The 22765-nt window shown below is 44.6% G+C and overlaps 1 protein-coding gene across 1 annotated transcript in view; it reads right to left on the bottom strand.

The window, feature by feature from the left end:
* Positions 1-258: 258 nt before the first annotated feature.
* Myrfl (myelin regulatory factor like) overlaps positions 259-22765 on the bottom strand; it is a 120343-nt gene continuing 97836 nt past the window's right edge. The window contains exons 16-25 of the mRNA XM_087901975.1: positions 21392-21477; positions 19446-19520; positions 19120-19172; positions 18844-19026; positions 7371-7433; positions 6021-6108; positions 3590-3664; positions 1039-1150; positions 641-715; positions 259-522 (exon numbers count right to left, since the gene is read on the bottom strand). Of these exons, the coding sequence (XP_087758101.1) occupies positions 436-522; positions 641-715; positions 1039-1150; positions 3590-3664; positions 6021-6108; positions 7371-7433; positions 18844-19026; positions 19120-19172; positions 19446-19520; positions 21392-21477 (897 nt within the window). The 3' untranslated portion in view covers positions 259-435. The remainder of the gene's footprint in view (positions 523-640; positions 716-1038; positions 1151-3589; positions 3665-6020; positions 6109-7370; positions 7434-18843; positions 19027-19119; positions 19173-19445; positions 19521-21391; positions 21478-22765) is intronic.

Genomic DNA, 22765 nt, shown 5'->3' with positions numbered 1-22765 from the left:
CTATATTCAAGGTCAGTGTCATGCAGTGCTCACTCTCTCCTACAGCCCCACCCCTCCTCCACCATTGCCATACATTCTCCAGTTAGTGGACCCAACGTAACCTGGTCCTTTTTCCTCCAACGCCTAGAAATGAAATAAATAAGAGTAAAACTAGACAGGCTAATCTGGATCTCGCAGCTTCTAGTGTAAATGAAACTGTGTTTTCAGACCCAACGCAGACACGTATCCTTCATCATCGTGACAGAATCCAACTCCACACCCTCTGACAAACGCTTTATTCTCCTCATTAAGTCTCAAAACCATTGGAGGTCAAGCCTGAAAAATTCCTTCAGCAAAAATATGAATGCTTTAAAGCAGCGGCAAGAAGAAATGCCAGTTTCTGTCAACTGCATGTCTGTGCATTTCCCTTTGGTGCAGTCCTCGAACTTGAATAAATTAGTGACAACGTCGATAGAAATAGAAGAAGTAGTCAGTGAAGAAAACCCCAGCATAAAAAGGATCTGTTGAGCAGTCCGCTAAATCCTGTGGGGACAGGAAAAGAGACAGGTGAACACAAAAGTTAATTGTCATTGGTGTTTCTTTTATTTATTGAGTGTTTAATTTCTTACTGAAAAGGAAAAGAGAGAAACGGCATGCTTACTGGTGCAGCTACTCGGAAATGGTAGGCACTGTCGGAGAACAGGGCCACAGGGAGGCTCCAAATGTGCTGATACCCCTAAGAAACAAAGGAGAAACTCGCGTCTCATACCACACATTACACTCAGTCAGAAGGAGGCAGGCTAGGGCCGTGTACCCTTGATGATTCTAGGAGAAGCTCCATGACAACAGCTTTGATATATGTTGTTAGAACAGTCTGTAGTCCCTTAAGGAAACAAGGATGATGAGGAGCCAAGTGTGGCGGCCAAGGTCAGCTAACAAGAAGAGCTAGCATTTTGTTCCAGGAATCCCTCTCTCAGTAGGGAGCAGAGGCAAGATCCTAAGTGATTTCTACTGGGATCAGGACATATATGGGTAAGGGAGCCATGAAACATTCATTACCTGAGTCATCGGGGAGTCTTGTCTGTAGCTTTGAATTCTTTCCCTTTGACTGTGGAAACATATATTCCCAAGGGTGAATTTGCACTGGAAGACTATCAATGGCTCTGTAGTGCTTCAAGATATGAGGAAAGAGGGCAAAAGGAGTTAGTAAGAATCTACTAAGAATCAGAAGATGACTGGTGGGGATGGTACTTAGAAAGCCTCCCTGCGGCCATGTCTGAGCTAGGCTTACTATCGCCCTAATGAATACCACGACAAAGAGCAAGTTGGGGAGGAAAAGATTTATTTGGTTTATGTTCCCACTATACTGTTCATCACTGAAGGAAGTCAGGATAGGAAGGAACTCAAGACAGGGCAAGAGCTAGGAACGGGTAGGGGAAAGGGGGAAGGAGCTAGGCAGAGGGAGGGGTAGAGGTGACGAGGATGCATTAGACACATACTTGAAACTGCCAAAGAACTACATTTTTAAAAGAGAAAGAAATCCTCAGCTTTTAAAGTGATGAGGGCAGAAGATCTTTGAGAAGAGTGTCTTCCCTAAGAGGATGAGATTTGTCCATTTTTGTACAAATAAGAAACCCCCATGTTCTAAGTTGAATTAGCTCCCTCATCCTCAGGGTGTCTTATTTCCTTCCATTGAAAACCAGGAATGAGAAGAGAAATGTTCTTCTGCCTTCCCCAACAGACACTGGAGCCCAGCACACTTGCCATTCACTTGGCCTTGGTTGATGGTGCATTCTAAGTCACGAAACTATGGCTACCCTTCCCCCAGCATGCAGTTGGGCTGAGTTCACTACCTCCCTGAAGAGCAAAATTAAGAAAGAAGGAATATGAAGTCCAGGTGAGACAGAGGAGGCCAGGGCATGGTGAATGATGGGGGAGGAACAGTGGAGTCAGGGAAGGGGAGCCGGGGTGGGGAGTGAAGTTTGAGGAAAGGAAAAGAGGAAGGAAAAGAAGAACTCAGGAGCAAGGGTAAGACTAGAGTCAAGAGCGAATAAAACTCTCTTCTTCGGCAAAGCTCATTGCACACGTTTGAGGGAAGTCGGTTGAAATAATTACTTAAAGTGCGAGATGACAGGGCAGACATGGCAGTACACATCTACAGTCCTGCATTCCGGAAGTGGACGCTGGAGGACTGGGACTGCCAGGCCAGACTTACCTTGTCTGAAAATACCCAGGCGCTGGACACGTAGCTCAGAGGCAGAGCTTTTGCCTAACATGCCCAAGGCCTTGAGTTTGACCTACCCCACCACAAAAAAAAAAAGGAAGGAAGAAAGGAAGGAAGGAAGGAAGGAAGGAAGGAAGGAAGGAAGGAAGGAAGGAAGGATGGAAGGAGAATTCTGTGCTCTAGGGTGATTAAATTCTGACTCATATCTGTGATTTTAGAGAAATTGGAGCTATAAAACAATCTACTGTCCATTGAGTGCCTAACTACAGGTCCGGAAGGGATATTGTCTTTACACACACACATCTTATGAGATTAGCAGGAGAATGTCTGGAGGCCACACTTGAGGCACAGTGCCACCACTACCAGCTATGAACTCGGAACATAGCTCACGTGTGTGGTATGCATCCATGCGTGCACATGTGTGGAGGCCAGAGGTTGATGCTTGGTATCTTCCTCTATTGCTTTGTACCTTATTTTTTTGGGACAGGGAACCCCATATTTCACCTAAGGCTAGACTGGCTGATTAGTGGAGACCCCAGCCTCTGCCTTCTTGATGTTGAGGTTACAGACAAGAACTCCTGAACTCAGCTTTTCACGGGGGTACTGGGGATTGAACTTGGGTTCTCACACTTGTGTAGCAAGCAGTTTACCAACTGAGCTATCACTCCAGCTACAGACAGTTGACCTGTGTACCCTAATGTCCCACGTGTAAGCATACACTAGGAAGAAACTCATCCTAGGAGGGCTGTCATAAGGACTGTATGTCCCAAGGTAAGTGTGTGCATTAGTGGGTGGGTAGTCTGTGCTCAACAAATGACAGTTGCCAATTCCATCAGTGTTGGCAACAGTTCTCCTAACAATGCTACATGCCATGGCATTGTGTAATGTTCATCTTGTAGGTGGAGAAATGGTAGCACAGAGACAGTAACTATCTCTTCTAAGATCACAAAATGAGGAGCAACAGACAGAATTCGAATCCTGTTCTGCCCAATACAAACCTCAGGCTTGGGTTTTTGTTTGTTTGTTTGTTTTTCTGTCCTAAAGCAAAAGAATACCACCCTCATTTGTATTACCACCTGGAGATCACCAAAATGTTCAGCTCCCATCCAGGGGCCATGTGTTAATATTGGTGTTCCTACCCCAGTTTGAAGAAGACAGCCAGTGGACATCCATGACCTGTGAATATCAAATTTCCTACAAGCAAGAATGTGGCCTCTAGTCCTCCCCACTCTTCCGAGGAGCCTGGATTCCACCCTCTACACCCTTTATCAATTAGCATGGACTGACAGCGTTTTTTCCTCCTAACTCACTAAACTATGACATCAATTTAGACTTACTATTCAGCGAATAAGAAAGCAGCCTAGTTTCTTATAGCAACGCACTTACTTGATTTCCAAAGAGAATTTGACATTGGTGGGTGTGTGCTTATTAACAGGAATGTTGTAATTATAAAGTCCATGCCTGATTTTAAAAGAAAATAAAATCACAAGTCAAAATATGCCCAAAAAGCTTCAAGGTTTTTTTTTAACTATTTATTACAAACTATGTAAACTGTAAAAATCACATGATAAATTTAGAAAGTTGAGTTTAACCTGGTTCTTTTTCTGTGCAGGGTTTTCAGAAACAAACTCATCCAATGTCAGAATGAATGTGTTTGCACCTTAATATGAATATTGAAAGCCAAGTCCCAAACCAAATGCACAGGAAATGACTTTGTTTATAGAGAAACAAATTTCAGAAGGAAAATGAAGTTAACTTAAATCCTCCTGGAAAGGAGACCTGAGATAATATTAACGTAAGTCATGCCCCCTTTAAACAATGTTAGCAGGAAATGTATATATTTAGAACCAAAGTCAACTGTAATTATTATAGCCCTGACTACCATTTAGTGATGGAGGAAATTGTAAGGTAGACTTGCTTATTCCTAGGTCCACCTACCAAATGATAGGTGCTTAAGAGAGGAGGGGGCTGCACTGATTCCTATGAGAATGAACTTCTCCAGCTAAAGGCACGTGTGGATTTACTCAAGCACTCCTTATGACTGGTCAGTCCATGGATGGCACGGGAAAACCACACAGATCAGATAAGGAGGGGAAAGAACCAGTCATTTGTTATCCTCCTTAAATAATACTATACCAATTGTCAAAATGTGAAAGAAAAAACATAGAGGGAGCAAAAAGGTCAGCAATTTGTAATATTTAGGAATATCAGAATACGACATTGTGAACCTTGGATGTGTGCAATTTTTACTTATTGTTACATCTTTAAAAACTGGATATGTACAATTTTTACTTAACAGTGCATCTTCAAAAACTGAAAATACAGCCTGGTGGTGGTGGCGCACACCTTTAATCCCAGCACTAGGGAGGCAGAGGCAGGCGGATCTCTATAAATTCGAAGCCAGTATGGTCTACAAGAGCTAGTTCCCGTACAGGCTCTAAAGCTGCAGGGAAACCCCGTCTCACAAAAAACAAAAACAAAAACTAAAAACTAAAAATAAATGAGTTGTACACTAAGATATAAAAAAGCACATCACACTGTGCACCACTGATATATTTAATGTTTTCTTGTCAATCACATGTCAAAAAAAAGCTAAAAAAAAACTTAACATTGTTGGTGTACGTATACACACACACACACACACACACTCTCTCTCTCTCTCTCTCTCAATCTGCCCATCTGCCTTAGGATGTTCATAACTCAGCTAGGAAGCTTAACTGCATGGAATCCCTTTCCCATTATAGACCTTCAGATATCTGCGAATTCTCAGCACCCCCACTCACCCAATATTAACCCTTCCTACCTTATGGGTGAGAAATGAATGTATGGAAACAAACATTTTGCTCAAGATCCTGGGCCTGAATCATCTGATTCATCATCGTCCTTACATTCTACCACGTTAACTAACGTCTGTCTCAGATGCTTACTAAAGGCGTGATCTAACACAAACTCGTCCAGCTCACAGTAAACTACAAAGATAAATGACACCAACTTCTTACAGCTAATGTGAGAATTCAATGTGGTTATGAACATAGGTGTCATAAATAATTTCTAAATACGTTATTTTTATAACTTAGGACATTCAACTTGAAGTCTACATTCTATTGGGGTGAAAAAAAATTAATGCTGAAAACCCACAGAACTCGTCCTCACCAACCTGCACCCTGAGTGAAGGTAATGTCCCGCCTCTGGGACATTACATTACCAACAGGTAAGTATCAAATTAAGACAAAAGCCCCATTCTGAATGTTTACAATATGCATTTGCACTTGCTGCAAACACTTGTAGTCTAACCTGTCTAGATGCATCACTGCCCTGCTTTTCGAGGAGGGAGGGGTATGATAAACACCAGGGATGGATGATGATGCAGAAAATGTCTTAATTATTTGGGCAATCGTGGGCCTCCTAGAACAAAAGCCACACTAAGTTAAGCCAGATTTTCACTGCAATTATACTAATATCCTTTGTAGTTATATAAATGTCGACTCATTCACGTCCATCCTGTGTTCAAAAGTCAGCTAGCTACTATCGTCATTAGTGTGTGCCCCCAGGAATCAGCCTGATCCCCAGGATTGTGCTTGGGGTTGATCTATTGAACAAGAAGACTGGAATCGTGGGGGTTGTGGTATACTGACATTTGCTAACAGTCACTATTTCTGACTCCCTTGTAGTCCATGTGCCTAACGTGCTTTTACTTAAGAAACAATGTAAACACACACGGATTTCAACATGGGGCTTTGGTTTTCATTCCAGTCTCAAAACTATAACGTTGAGTAAATTCCAGAAGCAGCCAGGGCATCGCGGGAGGCTTACCCACCCGCAGCGAAGCAGTCTGCTGCAGTACCGGTGATCTATCGTCTGTTGGATCTCCATAATCTGAATAGACGTGATGGTTGTATCAATCCCTGCAGTAAAGAGAAATAGTGAGAGAAAATGAACTCTGTGCAGGGGGGAAGTATTGTGCTCCTGTTCAGATCCTAGACGAACGTTCAATCCCCATCCAAATGGGAAAAGGAGGAAAAAGTCAGGACAAGGCTTTTGTTTTTGTTTGGGGGAATGAGTGGTTATAGCAAAATTTAGGAGATCATTAATCAAAAGCCAGGCTCCTGGAAACAGCCCACTTCAGGTTCAAAAAGCGTTTCTGGGCTATAGAAGTCCTGCTAAATTGGAATTTACTAGAGATGGGGGATGAGATGAGACATGCAATCTGCTTCAGGAAATGGAAAATGAACTAAAAATACAGTCAGAACAAACAAGGAAGGCAGGAACTTCAAAGACATTCTTAAAATGATAGAGCTTGCTGGGCAGTAGTGGCGCACGCCTTTAATCCCAGCACTTGGGAGGTAGAGGCAGGCGGATCTCAGGGAGTTTGAGGCCAGCCTGGTCTACAAAGCAAGTTCCAGGACAGTCAGGACTGTTACACAGAGAAACCCTGTCTCGGAAAACCAGAAAAAAAAAAAATCACAGAGCTGAACCACAGCTTATCTGGCTTCAGGTGACCATCCTGAATGTCTCATCAATTGTCAGACTGATGTGGGTTATAAAACATGGCCACACAGGTGTCCCCAGTGGGGGGGGGGGGTGTGTGTATGTGTGAGTATACCTGTGTGTGCACCTGTGTGTGGCGTGTGTGTGGTGTGTATGTGTATATGTGATGTGTGTGTGGTGTGTGTGGTGTGTTGTGTGTCTGTGTGTGTATGTGTGTGTGTGGTGTCTGTGGATTTGCATGGGGTGTGTGTGTATGTGTGTGTGTCCGGTATCTGTGGTGTGTGTATCTGTGTGTATCTGGTGTGTGTGTGTGTCTGTGTGTGTATGTGTGTGTGTGTGGTGTCTGTGGATTTGTGTGTGGGGTGTATGTATATGTATGTGTGTCTGTGTGTATGTGTCTGTATGTGTGGTGAATGTGTATCTGTGTGTCTCTATGTGTGTGGTGTGTATGGTGTGTGTGTATCTGTATGACTGTGGTGTGCACGTCTGTGTGTGTATGTCTGTGTGTATGTGGTCTGTGTGTTTGTGGTGTGTGTGAGTGCGGTGTAGGTGTGGTAGGTGGGTGTGGCAGGTAGGGTACTTGTCACTGCTTCTCACTCCAGTAATGCTTTTAAGGCCTGTGGTACTGCCTAGTCCCAGAAGGGTAAAAAAAAAAAGTGTCTCTTAAACGTCAACTTACGGTCACTCTCCCATTCAGGGCTGATGAGCGCATCTCTTGCCAGGAATGATTTGCTTTTGTCTTCTGAAGGATGAAAACATCTGTCAGTCATGAAGGCTTGTTCAGGACGATAAGAAGCTGACTGAGCAGTGAGTCGAATGCATCTCCACCCTTTCCCTCTCCCACCCTCACACTTAGCACACCTATCCCATTTCCTCCAGATCTAGCTTCTCATCCTCACCTAAGAAGCCATCTGGGATGGGTAAGTTGCACGCACCCAGCCATACGCTGAAACCCCAGGACTTTCTTCACAGAATGCCACTGTATTTGGAGGTACGGCCTTTAAAGAGGGGGTTAAGAGAGTGGGGACAGCTGGATGAGCTTTAGTCCTGACAGCTGTCTTGAGATGAAGACATACCGGGCAATGCCAGAGGGGTTTTGTGCATGTATGCACGCACAAATAAAAGACCGTCTGAGGACCTAGCAAAAAGGTAGCCCTCTGTAGGCAAAGGGAAGACCTCCAGAGAAACCAGATTTATTGAGGCCAAGATCATGGACCTCTAGCATCCAGAACTGTCAAAAACAAACGTCTGTCATTCGCACCACCCAGGCAGGGGTGTTCTACCATTCGATCACTTCAGAAGGTCCCAGAGCTCACAGCTGCCTCCTTCCCAAAAGCATGTCCACATCAGTCAGTGACACTCATCCACCCCTGAGCCCAGAGCATATACCCCCTGTGTATCCCTTAAGTACAAATGCGTTTTTATCCCTTCTTGACCACTTCATAGTGAGAAACCCCTATTGTTCTCCAACTCTCTATAATTCCTGGCATAGCCTTAATCATATTAAGGAAGCGTTTTTCTCTGATTAGTAAGAAACTAATGGTAGTTTTATTTCTCATCTGGATTCTGAATCCATAACGTTGCTAATCAAAGTCATTAGACTCGTGTAACTTAGGATTGCTATGTGTTGTCTATGTAATATTCAGACAATGGAACTAAGTCATTAGAGGGTCTCTGTGTGAACACATCAGAATCAGAAGACTCAGCTCCAGGGACAGGACATTCCTCTGCTGGGCGGAACTAAGTGCCCCTTTCAGTGGGTTGTCATCTGTCTTCCTGTTCCTCTGTTTTGATGCCACATCAACTTGGGTGACAACAGGCCCTAAAGGCAACAGCTGTGCCCAACCCAAGCCCGGCTCATAAGTGGCTGCTGAGGCTCAGATTTCCTGTCTGGATGAAAATTAAAAATCATTACAAACTGACATTCAGAAACCAGGAACGAGGAAGAAACAACCACACGTACATTGGAATTTGATTTCTGACCTGTCCTGGAAACTCAGAGGAAAGAAGGAAATACTCTTGTTTAGGAAGTAATACTTTGAGAATTCAGTCCAGGTACCACCAGGGTGTGGAGTTGAGGGTGCATTTGCTCCACTTGGTTGTTTCTACTGTGCCTACTTCCATGGCTTCTCTCCTACATAATAGATCCAATGATATTAGAGACTATGGTTCAAAGGTCATGTGTAGAGTGAGTAAAAATGAAGAAAAAGAAACAGAAGCAAACTATCTCTACAGTAAAATTACGAAATATTAACCTTCATGCGAACAGCATCAGGAGATGAGCTGGGTTATAAAACGGATTGGGTGTTCCTTTCTGGTTATTTAATAACTCGAGTATTTCCATACTAGGGAAAATCACATGCTGCATATTTTCAGCGAAGGATAATAATGATAACTATACCAACTATTCATTGACATTTTCTACTAGACATTGTTCCGAGCACCTAATGACAGCCCGAAAGGAGGGCTACAGGGATAGCCTTGGCAGATGAAGCCACTGAGTACAAGGGGTAAGGAATAGAGGAGGGCTTACATCCCATACTGTCTGATTCTGTACACCACCATTTTGCCATCCTGCAGTTAAGTGATGCAAGATCCACGTAAGGAAAATGTGAGTCTAAAGGATAAGGGAGGCCTCGGCCAGCTGAAGGCAGGAGTCAGATCATGGGGGTGGGGACAGAGCCGAGGCTGTCATCTGCCCACAGAAGAAAGTAGTAATCCCAAAGCTGTTGTCAAGAGGCAACTGCTCGGGTGTCAGGACTATGCAAAATGAATCCTTTAATTTTTTATTATTTACAGTTTTTTTTTAAGATTATGAATGTGTGTGAAGTTTGGCCTCCAAGTCTGTATATACAACATGTGCATGCCCATGCCTGAAGAGGTCACAAGAGGGCATTGGATCTCCTGGAATGGGGTTCCAATAATTGTGTGTTACCATGTGGATGCTGAGAACAGAACCTGGATCCTCAGGTTAACTTCTGAGCCATTCTTCAGCCCCTAAAGAATCTTTTAAAAGTAGATGAGAGCAGGTGGGAGGTGGTGGTCCACACACCTTTCATCTCAGCACTTGGGAGGTAGAGGCAGGCAGATCTCTGTGGGTCTGAGGCCAGCCTGGTCTACAAAGCAATTCCAAGCACAGTTAGGGTCATTATACATTGAAACCCTGTCTTGAAAAAACAAACGAAGAAAGTAGATGGCGAGAGTCGTCACCTGGTGATGTGATGGCTAACCTTGGTTGTCAACTCAGTTTCACTGAGAGAATCGGTCACGGTTTCTTAAACTGTGACCATACGGTGGTCACATAAATGAATGTGATAATTGTGAGATGTTTGTGAACAGTAAAAGAGCTATGAGTGTACACAAACCAAATGTTAATTCACAATCACAAGCTTACTGGATTCTCGGTGTTTTAGGCAGCACCCATCACTCAGCCCGCAGCCTCGCTTCTGAGCACCCGATGCACACGTGGTACTCACTCCACCTGACACCAACTAAGATGGCCTGGACCGTGCCAGTGCACATTCAAGACTATAGGATGCGACCGTGTTTTTACTCAAATGCAAAGTTTCCTGCTCTCGAAGGAACATCTCATTCGCTAGCAACAGTTCCCTGCCATCATTTCTCAGCATGGCAACATCGTTAGTCTGTCTTTTGGATGGACTGTGTTCGAATGTTTGGTCTTAAAGATTGTTATTTGGGTTGCCAGCTTGAGTTTCATAAAAAGTCATTAAATGAATCCTGACTTGGAATTAGGAAAGAATGTCTAACCATTTCTAAAACGTCCCTAAACATGGGTCTGCAATTGTGTGCTGTGTATTTATGCACAAACATTCTCAGCATCAGTGATGATAAAATCAAAATGTTGATCAGTCCCCAAAAATAATAGAGAGGCTCTGGGTCCTTCAGTATCAAATATTCAACCAAGATTCAATTATTTTTAAAATGTCGTCTTTGTGAAATTTTTCATGTGTATGTGCCTGAGGGTGTGTATGTACCATGTGTGTGTTTTTGTGTGTGAAGATTCCCAAAGAGGCCAGAGAAGGGCGTCGGATCCCCTGGAACTGGAGTTACAGGTGATAGTGAGCCACTCAATGATCTTGAAAATAAATCTATGATTTATTATCAGTATTATAGGAATACCAAAGAATTGTTTTAGAATCAGTGTTTTTATGTCTATTTTATGTGCTTATATATCTCAAGTCACTAGAAATCTCTGAGAAAAACAGGATCATGGATAGAGAACTTAAAGAAGCCGAGTCTAGGTTATTGGAACAGCACCCTCTTGGGGGGAGGGGGTGTCAGTGGGGTCATTCCAAAGATGGTTATTAAATGGGCAACACCTGATAGGGAAAACCCTACCCTGAATGGGGACAGCGCCATTCAATAGATGGGAGCCAGGATTGAAGAAATGCAAGAGAAAGCATTCTACAACAAGCCCACTCTCTCTCTCTCCCATCTCCTGGCTGCTAAGAGGTGAACCATCCCTCCTCAACATATCCCTGCTGCCATGGCAATCTGCCTGTCTCAGGCCCAGAGCAAAGCGGCCATTCCACCATTGACCGGATCCTCTAAAACCAGGAGTCGAAACAAGTGTTTTCTTTCTAAGTTGTTTTCCTCTGGTATTTTCTCATGATGACAAAATAAACAAAAACAAAACAAAACAAAAAAACTGCATTGACCACGGCAACTCAGAAGGATGAGCTGGTTTATCAAAGCATATGGATCCAGAGGGGCTGACGATCTTGCACAGGAAGAGTGGCAGCAGGTAGGCACAGTGGCTGGAACGGCAAACTGAGAGCACACATCTCAAACTGAAGGCACACGGCAGAGAATGACCTCAAATACTAGTCTTTAAGCCCTCAAAGCCCCCCTCCAATGACATGCCTCCTTCAACAGGACCATGCCTCCTTCAACAGGACCATGCCTCCTAAGCTTTCCCAAATAGCTCCACTAACTGGGAACAAAATATAAAAATGTTCAAGACTGTGGCGAACATCTTATTCAAACCACTACAGAGCATTGGGTTTTGTTTCGCTTTTGTTTTGCAGATTTCTGCCGACATTCAAACTTCTACATTCAGTTTCAGGACAGGAAACGGAAGCAACTGGGCACAATAATTAGAAACAATCTCCCTTGAAATCTCTCTCCTCTTCTGCATGGTTTACACTAGGTGGAAAAACTTCCTAACACACAGCTCACAGGACTGTGAACGCCTTGAAGGTGCCTGTGTTTGTGGCTCAACGGAGGGGCCGTGCGGACTCTCTGTGATACTCTGCAACCATGTGTGGAGGGGAGGAGGGAAAGAGGAAGGAAATGCAAGAGAAAAGCCAGTTGTTTAACCTTTAAATATGTTCCCCCTGCTCAAAGGTAAAACTCCCCGGATAGGAGGTGAAGGATGCTTGAACAGATGCAAGAGTCTGCATTTCTTGCCCCTCTCAGTAGACAGGGAGTGAGAATGGCAGACAGGCAACACAAGGGTCTGAGCGAGCAGCCAGAAATGATACATTCCATTAATGGATCTTGAGAGATGAGAAATTTCTAGAAAACTGAATATTCATTTTCTTTTGTACGTAAATACATATGCTTCCCAACGGCTTCCAGATTACTTAGATTCAAGCTGTCCCAGCAATAATTTTTAGGTGCTTGTCTTCTCCTAAAAGTTTCACTTAAGACTGCTTCCCCAGGAGGCCATGGGTTTCCAAGGCAATTGAGCCCCACAGAGAAGGAGAAAGCAGAACTCTCCATGCCGTCTGCTTTTCTCTACCTTTTGCTCTGCTTCCTTGGTGGACTTGCAGGGAGAGGGGCTCATTGTAAGATCTGGCAATAACACGACAGATCCCCTTCCCTTCTACAGAACTGTGTCCATCAGTTCTCGAAGAGAGAGAGCCCTACAGATAAGGTTGGCTGTTTTGTGATATATTTTTCTTGTCTGTGTGTGTGTGTGTGTGTGTGTGTGTGTGTGTGTGTGTGTTACTATCTAAGGCAGGCTAGCATAGCCTAGGATTCTTGATCTTCCTAACTGTAGGGATTCTGGGTATGTAATACCATGCCCTGCTAAAGTATTTAAGAAGTAATAAAAAGCAAGGCTGGAGCTCAGCAGTGAGCTTGTACTGCTCTGGCAGAGGATCCAAGTGTGAGTCACAGCAGCCTTGCCAGGCAGTTCACAAGCACCTGTAACTCCAGCTCCAAGGGATTCAGTGCCCTCTTCTGGCTGCCAGGAGCACTTGCATTTATGTGCACACACACGCACACACAATTGAAAACAAAATATCTATTTTATTTTATTTTTAAAAAATATCTATTTTATTCAATGGGTGGAGGTGCTTGCCACAAAAGTCTGATGACCTGAACTTGCTTTCATTGCCTGAACCCACATAAAAGGAGAAAAGAGAGGACAGAATCTATAAAGTGACCTCTGATCTCTACATGCCCTCCACAGCATGCATATGTCTGTAGCCACACGCCATGCACTCCTACATACTCTTACACAATAACAACATAGGTGGAAAATTTAGAGGAGGTGGAGAAGAGATAACCTTACAGGTTAAAATTCTGAAAAAAAAAATTTTAAGGCATAGACAATTTTAAATTGCCTACACAATGCTCCTAACTTGTCACTTCTATGAAGCAGGACTCTTCAACTCTGAAAAGCTGGTAATTAGAAAACAGAAACTCCTGGTGGGTTACACGGAAGCTCTTATTCTATAAATGCCTTCCAGAACTTATGCTATAGGCTTAATGTATAGAGCAGGTGGCTTTCATTAGGGAGCTAAGGGTGTATTTCACAACGGGTGGGTGAGAACTCCCAGTCAACTATATTAAAAATCAGAGCGGTTGATGTAAAACGGTATCCATCCTGCCATGGCAGGAAGCAGGTAGTATACGTATACAAATGTGTGGAAGGCAGAGAGTATACATGTACAAATGTGTGGAAGGCAGGTAGTATACGTGTACAAATGTGTGGAAGGCAGGGAGTATACGTGTACAAATGTGTGGAAGGCAGGGAGTATACGTGTACAAATGTGTGGAAGGCAGGTAGTATACGTGTACAAATGTGTGGAAGGCAGGGAGTATACGTGTACAGATGTGTGGAAAGCAGGTAGTATACGTGTACAAATGTGTGGAAAGCAGGGAGTATACGTGTACAAATGTGTGGAAGACAGGTAGTATACGTGTACAAATGTGCGGAAGCCTGAATTCCGCGCAGCGTCTGTGATACCTTTCTTCATTGAAGCAGGCCTGTAGCAAGAGGTCAATGAATCCTGTCCACCATGGCTGAGACCATTAGCACAGGGGACCATTTTCTTCAGGGGCATTCTTTCTCCTAAAAGTTCTTACATCTAAAACAAAACTTCCATAGATGCTTTTCCCGACAAGCCCTTTGTCTTTTCATATTTAAACTCGCCTGTCTACTTAAATCTGTATGGGTTCCATGGGTTAAAACCCAATCCATCGCATTCAGTTGGCTTCTTAGAGCAGAAACTCAATATTCTGCAATACTTTCTGCTTCCTGATCTGCCTTTCTCAAACCTTTTATTATGGAGTAGGGAAATAGAATGGGGGCGGGGTAGATGACTTTCTGAGAGATGTTTTGCAAATTCTTAGACAATCAACTTAGACCTGGAAGAAAAATTGACTTGAGCTCAGCATGTCATAACAATGCAGACTGTCTTTCATTTACGTTACTGTAGCCTGACTCCTCAGGGAGGAGTCTCCGAAATGTCTTTCAGGGTCCAGGAAATTGCCAGATCTTACTCTGCATCCCACTGAGAGCTCTCCTATGTTTCTTTTAATTCCTTGAATTTCTTTTTTATTTTTATTCCTTAATTTTTAATTGATCTTCATGCCTCAGAAACATCTGGTCACAAAGAACAGTCATGCGACATTCTCCTCTTTTGTATTGGGACCCCTGAGGCTATACATCATCCTAGAGGAGTGGCCCTCATCTAATGCTGTGACCCTTTAGTGCAGTTCCTCATGCTGTGGTGAGCCCCAACTGTAAAAAATTACTTTTGTGGGGCTGGAGAGATGGCTCAGAGGCTAAGAGCATTGCCTGCTCTTCCAAAGGTCCTGAGTTCAATTCCCAGCAACCACATGGTGGCTGTAATGAGGTCTGATGCCCTCTTCTGGCCTGCAGGCATACAGACAGAATATTGTATACATAATAAATAAATAAATATTTTTTAAAAATTACTTTTGTTGCTGCTTCATAACTGTAATTTTGGTATTGTTGGATCATAACGTAAATATCTGATATTTCCAATGGTCTTCTGCGACCCTTGTGACAGGGTCATCTGACTCCCCCCCAAAGGTGTTGAGAGACTCACAGGTTGAGCACCCCTGCCCTAGACAGAGGGGAGAGGCTGCATCAGCAAGAGAAGAGCGGCCCTTCTCCACCCTGGGAAAGACCCTGCACCAGGAAACATCCTGATGGCTATAGGCAGACTCGATGATGAGAGAGGATGCTCAGAGTAGTCACTTTCTGCATCTTTTAGAGGCAGGCTCATGTATGTGCATACCCTATGTCCAAATGAAAGCAGGATGTCAGATTGGGAGGAACCATAGTCATGGAAACAGGGGCCCAGATTCCAATTCTAACCACCAGGGACTATGTTATAAGATAGGTCCATCACCATAAATTAGAGACTCGGCTGAAGTAAAGCCTAGAAACCCAGAATGACTGCAGAAATGGGTCTATGATGCTGTCCATGGTCTTGGGAGGAGGCATCTTCCCATGTATTTCTACTACAAACAACTCATGTAGACACTCAGATGTATTTATAGTTACATTTGCTCTTTATGCTTTTCTCAGTACATTCATTGTGAAAGTATATAATTAACTCTGGGTAAAAAAAAAGGTCACTAGTGTAGCTGCTCTCTGACATCTATGACACAGCCAGACACTTGGCAGCAGATCTTTCTCTAGGAGTTCCATAGATGTGGAAATACAGGATGAGCAGATACTCACTGTCCAGTTTGCTCAGAGCTGAGCTTTCTAATATTCTCTTACATGGAGAACTGATTGTTACTGACAAAACAAAACCCTGAGCAGACCAGCTCTGGCCTCTCCCACTTTAGAATTCATTGTCATTGATACATCTCGTATAGGTGACATGGTCCCTTCTGGGGATGATTGCCAAAGAAGGACATCAAGTGTCCCCAGTGAGGACAGCCAAGGTCAGAAAATTCTTGGCCAATCATAAGCTTCCACATTCTCTAAACCTAAACAAAGGTTTTAGAGACTTTGTGACAGTATTAGTTTCTTCCTTCTTCCTTTTTTTCCCCTTTCTTTTTTTAAAACTACTTAAGTGCACATATCTGTGTCTGCATGAGCTTATGTGCACCACATGCACATAAGCCTGCAGTCTGGTGACTGCAGACGCTGGAGAACTTTGGGTCTCCTGAAACCGGAGTTACAGACAGTTTTGAGACACCTGACGTGGGTGCTGGAAATCAAACTTGGGTCTTCTTTGACAGCAGTAACACTCCTAATTGCCAGGCCATCCTCTCCAGGATATACTAACTTTTTATATTTAAAAGTATTTAGAGGTCTGTCGAGATGGCTCAGTGGATATAAAACGCCAGCTGGACACGTGTGGGGAGCTGTATTTGACTCCCCAGCACCCAAATGAGGTTGGACGTGATAGCACATGGCTGTAATTTCAGCACTCAGAGAGTGAGAGGGAAGACGGAGACATGAGAATCCCCAGCTCAGCAGCAACCAGCAAGAGACCCTGCCCCAAAGGCGGAAAGCAAGAACTGACACTCCAGGTTGTTGCCGTCCGCCATGCAGGCTATGGTATGCGCATGCCCACGCTCAGATCCGTCCGCCATGCAGGCTATGGTATGCACATGCCCACGCTCAGATCCGTCCGCCATGCAGGCTATGGTATGCGCATGCCCACGCTCAGATACACAAATATGCACACGCAGACGCACACACGTGACAATAAAAAGAGGACAGTACGTTGAAAACAGGATGACTGACACAGACCCCTTTCTTCAGACTGGAGCTTCCTGGCCACTCTGGATTGATACATCTGTTCCTAAATTCAACTCAACATTATTTTTTTATGGGGAGGGAGGAGCACAAGTCTCTTAGAGATGGGGGAAACATTTTGTGCCTCAGCTTCCTCACTGGGAAGAAAAAAAGAGGATATTAGCAGAGCCTGTATGACGTGCTTGTGAGGAGTAAATGATTCATTCATGTGAGCGGCTATTACAGCGTCGTGTATGGAGTAATTCCTCATTGCCTCGTGATAAATGGGGATGTGATTTGTAAGCATTCCATTCCAGGGTAGGATACAAAGTAATAGCAAAGGGGAAGGGGACGTCATTATCACCCTATGGCTCTGCCCACTGGCCAGAGTCTGTGTGTCAGGCTGTTTACAATCAGTATTTTTGCTCCTTTGTTTCGCCGAGGCCCATGATGAATCTACACTCCCTCCATCCATTTTGAACAAGATGTGACTGATGTGACCTGCTTTGGTCAACTGCGTAAGCGGAAAAGGTACATGTTATTGTGAGATGGGCGCTTTAGGAGGCAGAGTACGATGTGATTTGTTTTCTTGCTGTGACTACAGTTATTAGGAGAACACGAGGACATGGAATCGCCACCCGCTGGGTCTTGAACATGGCGAGCCAGAACCTTGCTTCAATCCACATTTCAAAGAGTCAGAAATAATTTACTGGCACCTAACATCTCTCTCCATCATTTGGAAGTTGCTGCTTCAGTAGCATCCTCATAGATGAACCACATTATTACACACTGCTGATACTACCTACCATTATAATGCTATCCTGGACACTTGCTAATGTGCATTATACAGAATGAGATTTCTAACACAAGAAACTAGAATCCACTTGGAAGAAATGCATTTGCTCTTACAGAGATAAATTCAGCTGGAGCCCTTGACCAAGTTTCTAAAGACTTCTCTTTTAACGTTTAAAGGGTCCTAGCGAGCTAGCTCAGTTGGTAAAGTGTCCGCTGTGCAAGCTTGAGGACCCAAGTTCACATCTCCAGCACCCATGTAAAAAGCCAGGCACAGAAGCACGCTCAGTACTGGGGTGAGGTAGAATAGGGGAAAGCATGTGCCGAGGTAGACAAAGGCAGACTGCCAGAACTTGCTGCTAACCAACTCAGCTAATCAGTGAGCACTCGGCTCAGTGGGAGACTGTGTATCAAAAAATAAGAAAGCTTTCATATGTCCACACGGAGCCATGATAGCCCCCATATGTCCACACTGGGCCATGACAGCCTCCACACATCCACACAGGGCCATGATAGCCCCACACGTCCACACGGGGCCATGATAGCCCCCACACGTCCACACGGGGCCATGATAGCCCCCACATGTCCACACGGGGCCATGATAGCTTCCACACATCCATACAGGTATATGAACAACCACATGCATTTATGAACGTACCATATACACAAAATCAAATAAATAAAACCAAGAACTGTGTACATGGATATAAAAGGAAAAGGGAGGCCGCTAAAAGTGAGTGCCAAGCTAGTGGATTTCATTAACTCAAAGGCTACCTTTAAATTAGGGTTTCCAAAATTTGTTCATTCCTTCTTTTCTTCTTCCCTTCCTGCCTTCCTTCCTCAACCTTTTCTTATATTTTTTTCCCAAATTACTTTAGACAGGAAGCCCAGACGCTACACCATTTAAGTTCTAAATGAGCCAAAAAGCAAAACAAAACAAGAAAGCCAACCATGTGTGCATGACCGCCTCACCATCTTTGTTGGTGACAGACAAATGAAGCTTTTCTGCCTGACAAATATTACAAATAATCAACAGTCGGGCAGTGGTGGCACACACTTTTAATCCCAGCTCTCGGGAGGCAGAGGCAGGCGGACCTCTGTGAGTTCTAGGCCAGCCTGGTCTACAAAGTGAGTTTCAGAGCATCCAGGACTGTTACACAGAGAAATGCTGTCTCAAAACAAACAAAAGCCCAGCATTTCCTCCGTGGGGAAGGTGCTCAATATTCAGATAGTTACCAGTTCATGGTTATATTGATTTTGTTCCATCTAACAGAAGAGGAGAATCCCTGTCTAGATCACTTTACAAACTATCCAGGTAAATGTCAGCAAGGCAAAACCTCAAGTTCAAAGGCCTGGTTGTCTCTCTCTAGACGGCATTTACCTGCCCAGTATCTCTGATGGATTTCTCTCTCCGCCTCCAATTGTCTTTGTGCAGAACTTGAAAATAATATTCTTGATCCCCACACGGGGCAGCAATAAGTTTCCTGACACGTCAGGATCTCACAGAAAGTGATTTCAGGCACCTGATGGGAGGTCTGCGTGGTTGCCAAGGTTGTGTGAGGAGCTGCAAGACAGTGAGCGAAGGAGGGTCACACAAAGTTGTGGCACAGCCAGGGAAGATAGGTTGGGTTTATGGTTAGGAACAGGAAGAGCGTACCTGGAGGGGAAGCTGTGGAGGGCAAAGCTGGCTCCGGACAACTTGTAATATTGCTGGAAGAGTACAAGATGGTGAATAAAATAGGCCTTCAAGAGTCCTCTTAGGACTGGACTGATGGCTCAGCGGGTAGGAGCATTTGCTGCTCTCCCAAAAGATTGGACTTCAGTTCCCAGCCCTCAGGTCCGTGAATTCAGTCAGCATAAACCTCCAACTCCAGGGATCCAATGCCCTCTTCTGGGCTCCTCAGGCACCCACATACATATACACATAAATAAAAATAATTTTTTTTAAAGTCCTCCTCTCGAACACAAGATCTGAATTCTTACCTTAGAGGGTGGTTTGGGTAGCGCCGGTGCTGATCCTTTAAGCTAAGTATGTATAGGGCGACGATTGTCAAGGCACTGTTAAAGGGGGAAAAAGCATTATGTGGCAAATTTGTTCCCATACATATCTCCCTAAATCTTCCAGCTGGCCAAAGATGTACTCACAGGCCACACAGATGGGAGGAGCGGGGAGAGAGAGCTGGAGCTGGCAGAAGAACCATGGAAACCAGCAAAGTGAGGTTTTTCTGCCAGGGAAAGAGAAAGGAGCCCCGGGCTCCCAGTAGTTCAGAGGCTCAGAGGAGTGCTCCACAGAGCCGGCTCTGTCACCCTGGCGAACTGTCACTAGAGGAAACCTGTCAACAGCCCTCTGCCCCTTGCAGGAAAGATAAGGACAAAACTCACTTCCTGCCGGTGGTGTTCATCCACGCTGTTGAGTTGGGAGATGAAAGGAGACAGAGGCCAATCATGGACCGCCCCCCCCAAACCCTTTGGTCACCTCCAACATCATTCCGAGTTCAATGTATCGCATTATGAAGGGGGAAGGAAAACGGAGCAAAGCAGCCGCATGACATGACTCCAAAATAAAGAGCATGTCTTTCCTCTCATCAACACTATTTATACATCAAAATTCAAGTGTTTCTGGATGGTTCTCGGGTTTGGGACACAAATCCCAGCAGTGTTTAGCCATCTAAATGTTGTATGTCTTCCCCTTTGCGGGGAGATTTTAGACTCTCTCGTGAGTCACATAAACGTCTGCTGGGAATAAGGTCACCAGATTTGCTGCCTTGCCAGCCTCACTTCACACCTTGCTTTCCAAACTCAGCGCCTCGGGACTTTGTTCTCCCGTGAAGGTGGCAGATTTACCACCACAGCATCAAAACCAGGAGATGTGCCACAAATGAGTTCCATCCACAAGAAAGGAACTCCAACTGTGTTCTTAGAGACAGCTGGTGGATGCCCAACAGGCTCAGTCCTTTCTGGAAAAGTGGTACCAAGTCTGAAGATGTGTCAGACAGATCGCCCTGGCAACTGTCTACTGTGGTCCAGTTTCCCTTGCTTTGGGTTTTTCTGTGTCTCTCACTCTCTGTCTCCCCACTATTCATTCTAAAATCTTTTCCCTGATTTGTGGTTGACATCTGTCTCAATGCACGGGTCAGATGACTTCTCGTGCATTATAATGAAACAGACATATGCTCTCTTCAGAGGCAAACCCAGGTTTTGATCCTTCTCAGGCACGACAGAGCCCACAACCAAGATATGGAGCCTATTACTCCCATTTGTGGTCCTACTACCCAACACTGGGCTCAGGAGATCTCACAAATGGGCTCTAAATGTAGCTATCTTCCTGACAGCTCTTCACATGGCTGGGGTTGCATCTCTAGAGCATATGAAGTGTGTCTCTAAAAGTAGTTGGCTGGTTAACCTCACAGATGATGAGCGCTTAGGAAAACAAGGAGAAAAATGCAACGGTTCCTGATAGGGATTTCAGGTCATGACATCAAATCCATGGGCACATTCCCACCATGAGCATTAGCTGGGCTGGACAAAGGTTATAATCCATGAGAGAGCATGCATGTATTTAGAATGCTTAAAGCTCCCACCTTTCCTCCCTCCCTTCCTCCCTCTCTCTCAACACACACACACACACACACACACACACACACACACACCACGGTCTATTGCTCAATCACAATTGATTGAAAAGAATAAAACCATCATTCATCTCACATTGACGTCCATAAATCCAGTTGTCTTTCCTTCAAGATACAAATTTCAAAGGGGCTCCCTCATCTTTAAGCTTTCAAAGATTTTACCTGATTTAAAAAGCTCCTTGTCTTCAAAGCAAAGAGAAGGTCAGTTTCCAGTTCACATGTGAGAAAAGAAAGGCAAGAGGAAAAAAAAAAAAAAACAACAAGAGCTTGATGGCATCCCAGTGAAGTTTTTCTTACCAAAATGCCATTACAGCAATTAGAGCTATAACCAGTGTCTGGAAGACCCAGTTAGGGCAGGACTGTTTCCTCTCTGTGAGGGAGACCTGTAAGAAAGTCGGTGAACGACAAGTCAGAACAGCAACTACGAGGCCTGAAGACCCAAACCAGTGGTGATCTTTGCTGCCTCCCGAGGACGTGACTCCTCCTCACCTGCCTTGGTTTACATCTGCCCCCTCTGTTCTTGCCTCTCTGAACACAACAATCTCATCCAAGGCCTCCCTTCACAAGGCGCTGCAGGCTACAGCAGCCTGGCCTTTTCCCGGTACCTGCAGGACGGCTGTGTATACCCATGTTGTCCTTTATGAAGGAAGGCAATCTAGAGGACATCAAACCCAGCACCCAGCTCCTAACAGATGGGGATGTCCCCAATTCCTCCAGCTAGGAAGGGATAAATCCCCACAGGAGAATGTCGAGAAAGCCATAGGAAAGCGTTTGTGATGCAAATCCTATCAAGCACACCTTATAGTGTGTGTGTGTGTGTGTGTGTGTGTGTGTGTGTGTGTGTGTGTGTGTATGTGTGTCCCATTTCCCCACCTATGACTAAGGACAGCTCTGGCCCATGTTTTGTTTCCTCTTCCATCATTTCCGCGAATATTTATTGATTGCTGCTATGTACAACCACAGCTGATATAAAAATCAGTAAATATCACCTCTAGGAAGGTAAGGAAACACACGTGAGGGCAGACACAGGTGCCGTGAAAACTGCGCATGGAGAATGGGCAAGAACTGCAAACCTGCAACAGGAGCCGTGAAACTGGCAGAAGACAGAGCTGAAAGAGTTCCTGCCTGCCCCGTGCTAGGGACCGCTGCCTATGTAGGAGATTCCAGGACTGCAGTGGGGAGCGTTGTGTCCCTTCCTTCTCGGAACACAGAGTGGAATCATGATTTTGATTGCAGGATATATGAGAACGGAGCAACTAAGAAATAGTTTTAAATTGTCCTTTAGTTCCGTCTTGGACTTGTTATCTGGGGAAAGAACACACTCTTCAGTGCAAAGAGGGGGTGTTTAATCATATACTTTTTAACTAGCACAGACGCCCAGGGGCTATTAGTACTTCCATGAATGCCACCAGAAGCACGTCTGAATGTCACCAAGTCTGTGACTGGTGTGTACCCTTCCTAACTCTCGCTGGGAGTGTTCTGAGGATGTCTGAGTGTTGCCTTGCAGAGAAAGGGCTCAAAGGACCTTGTTGAATCGATTGGCACTAATAGTATTACTTGTAGAATAAGTGCTTTCCCCATCAGGCTGCTGGACTGTGTAAATCTCCTTGATTTTGCCCCCAGTCCTTTGCCCACACATTGGGAAATGACTGAGAGTCAAGTCCGGTACAA

Source organism: Myodes glareolus, chromosome 26, assembly GCF_982192425.1.
Source record: "Myodes glareolus chromosome 26, mMyoGla1.1, whole genome shotgun sequence".
Lineage (NCBI taxonomy): Eukaryota > Metazoa > Chordata > Mammalia > Rodentia > Cricetidae > Myodes > Myodes glareolus.
This window is presented reverse-complemented; position numbering and strand designations above follow the sequence as displayed.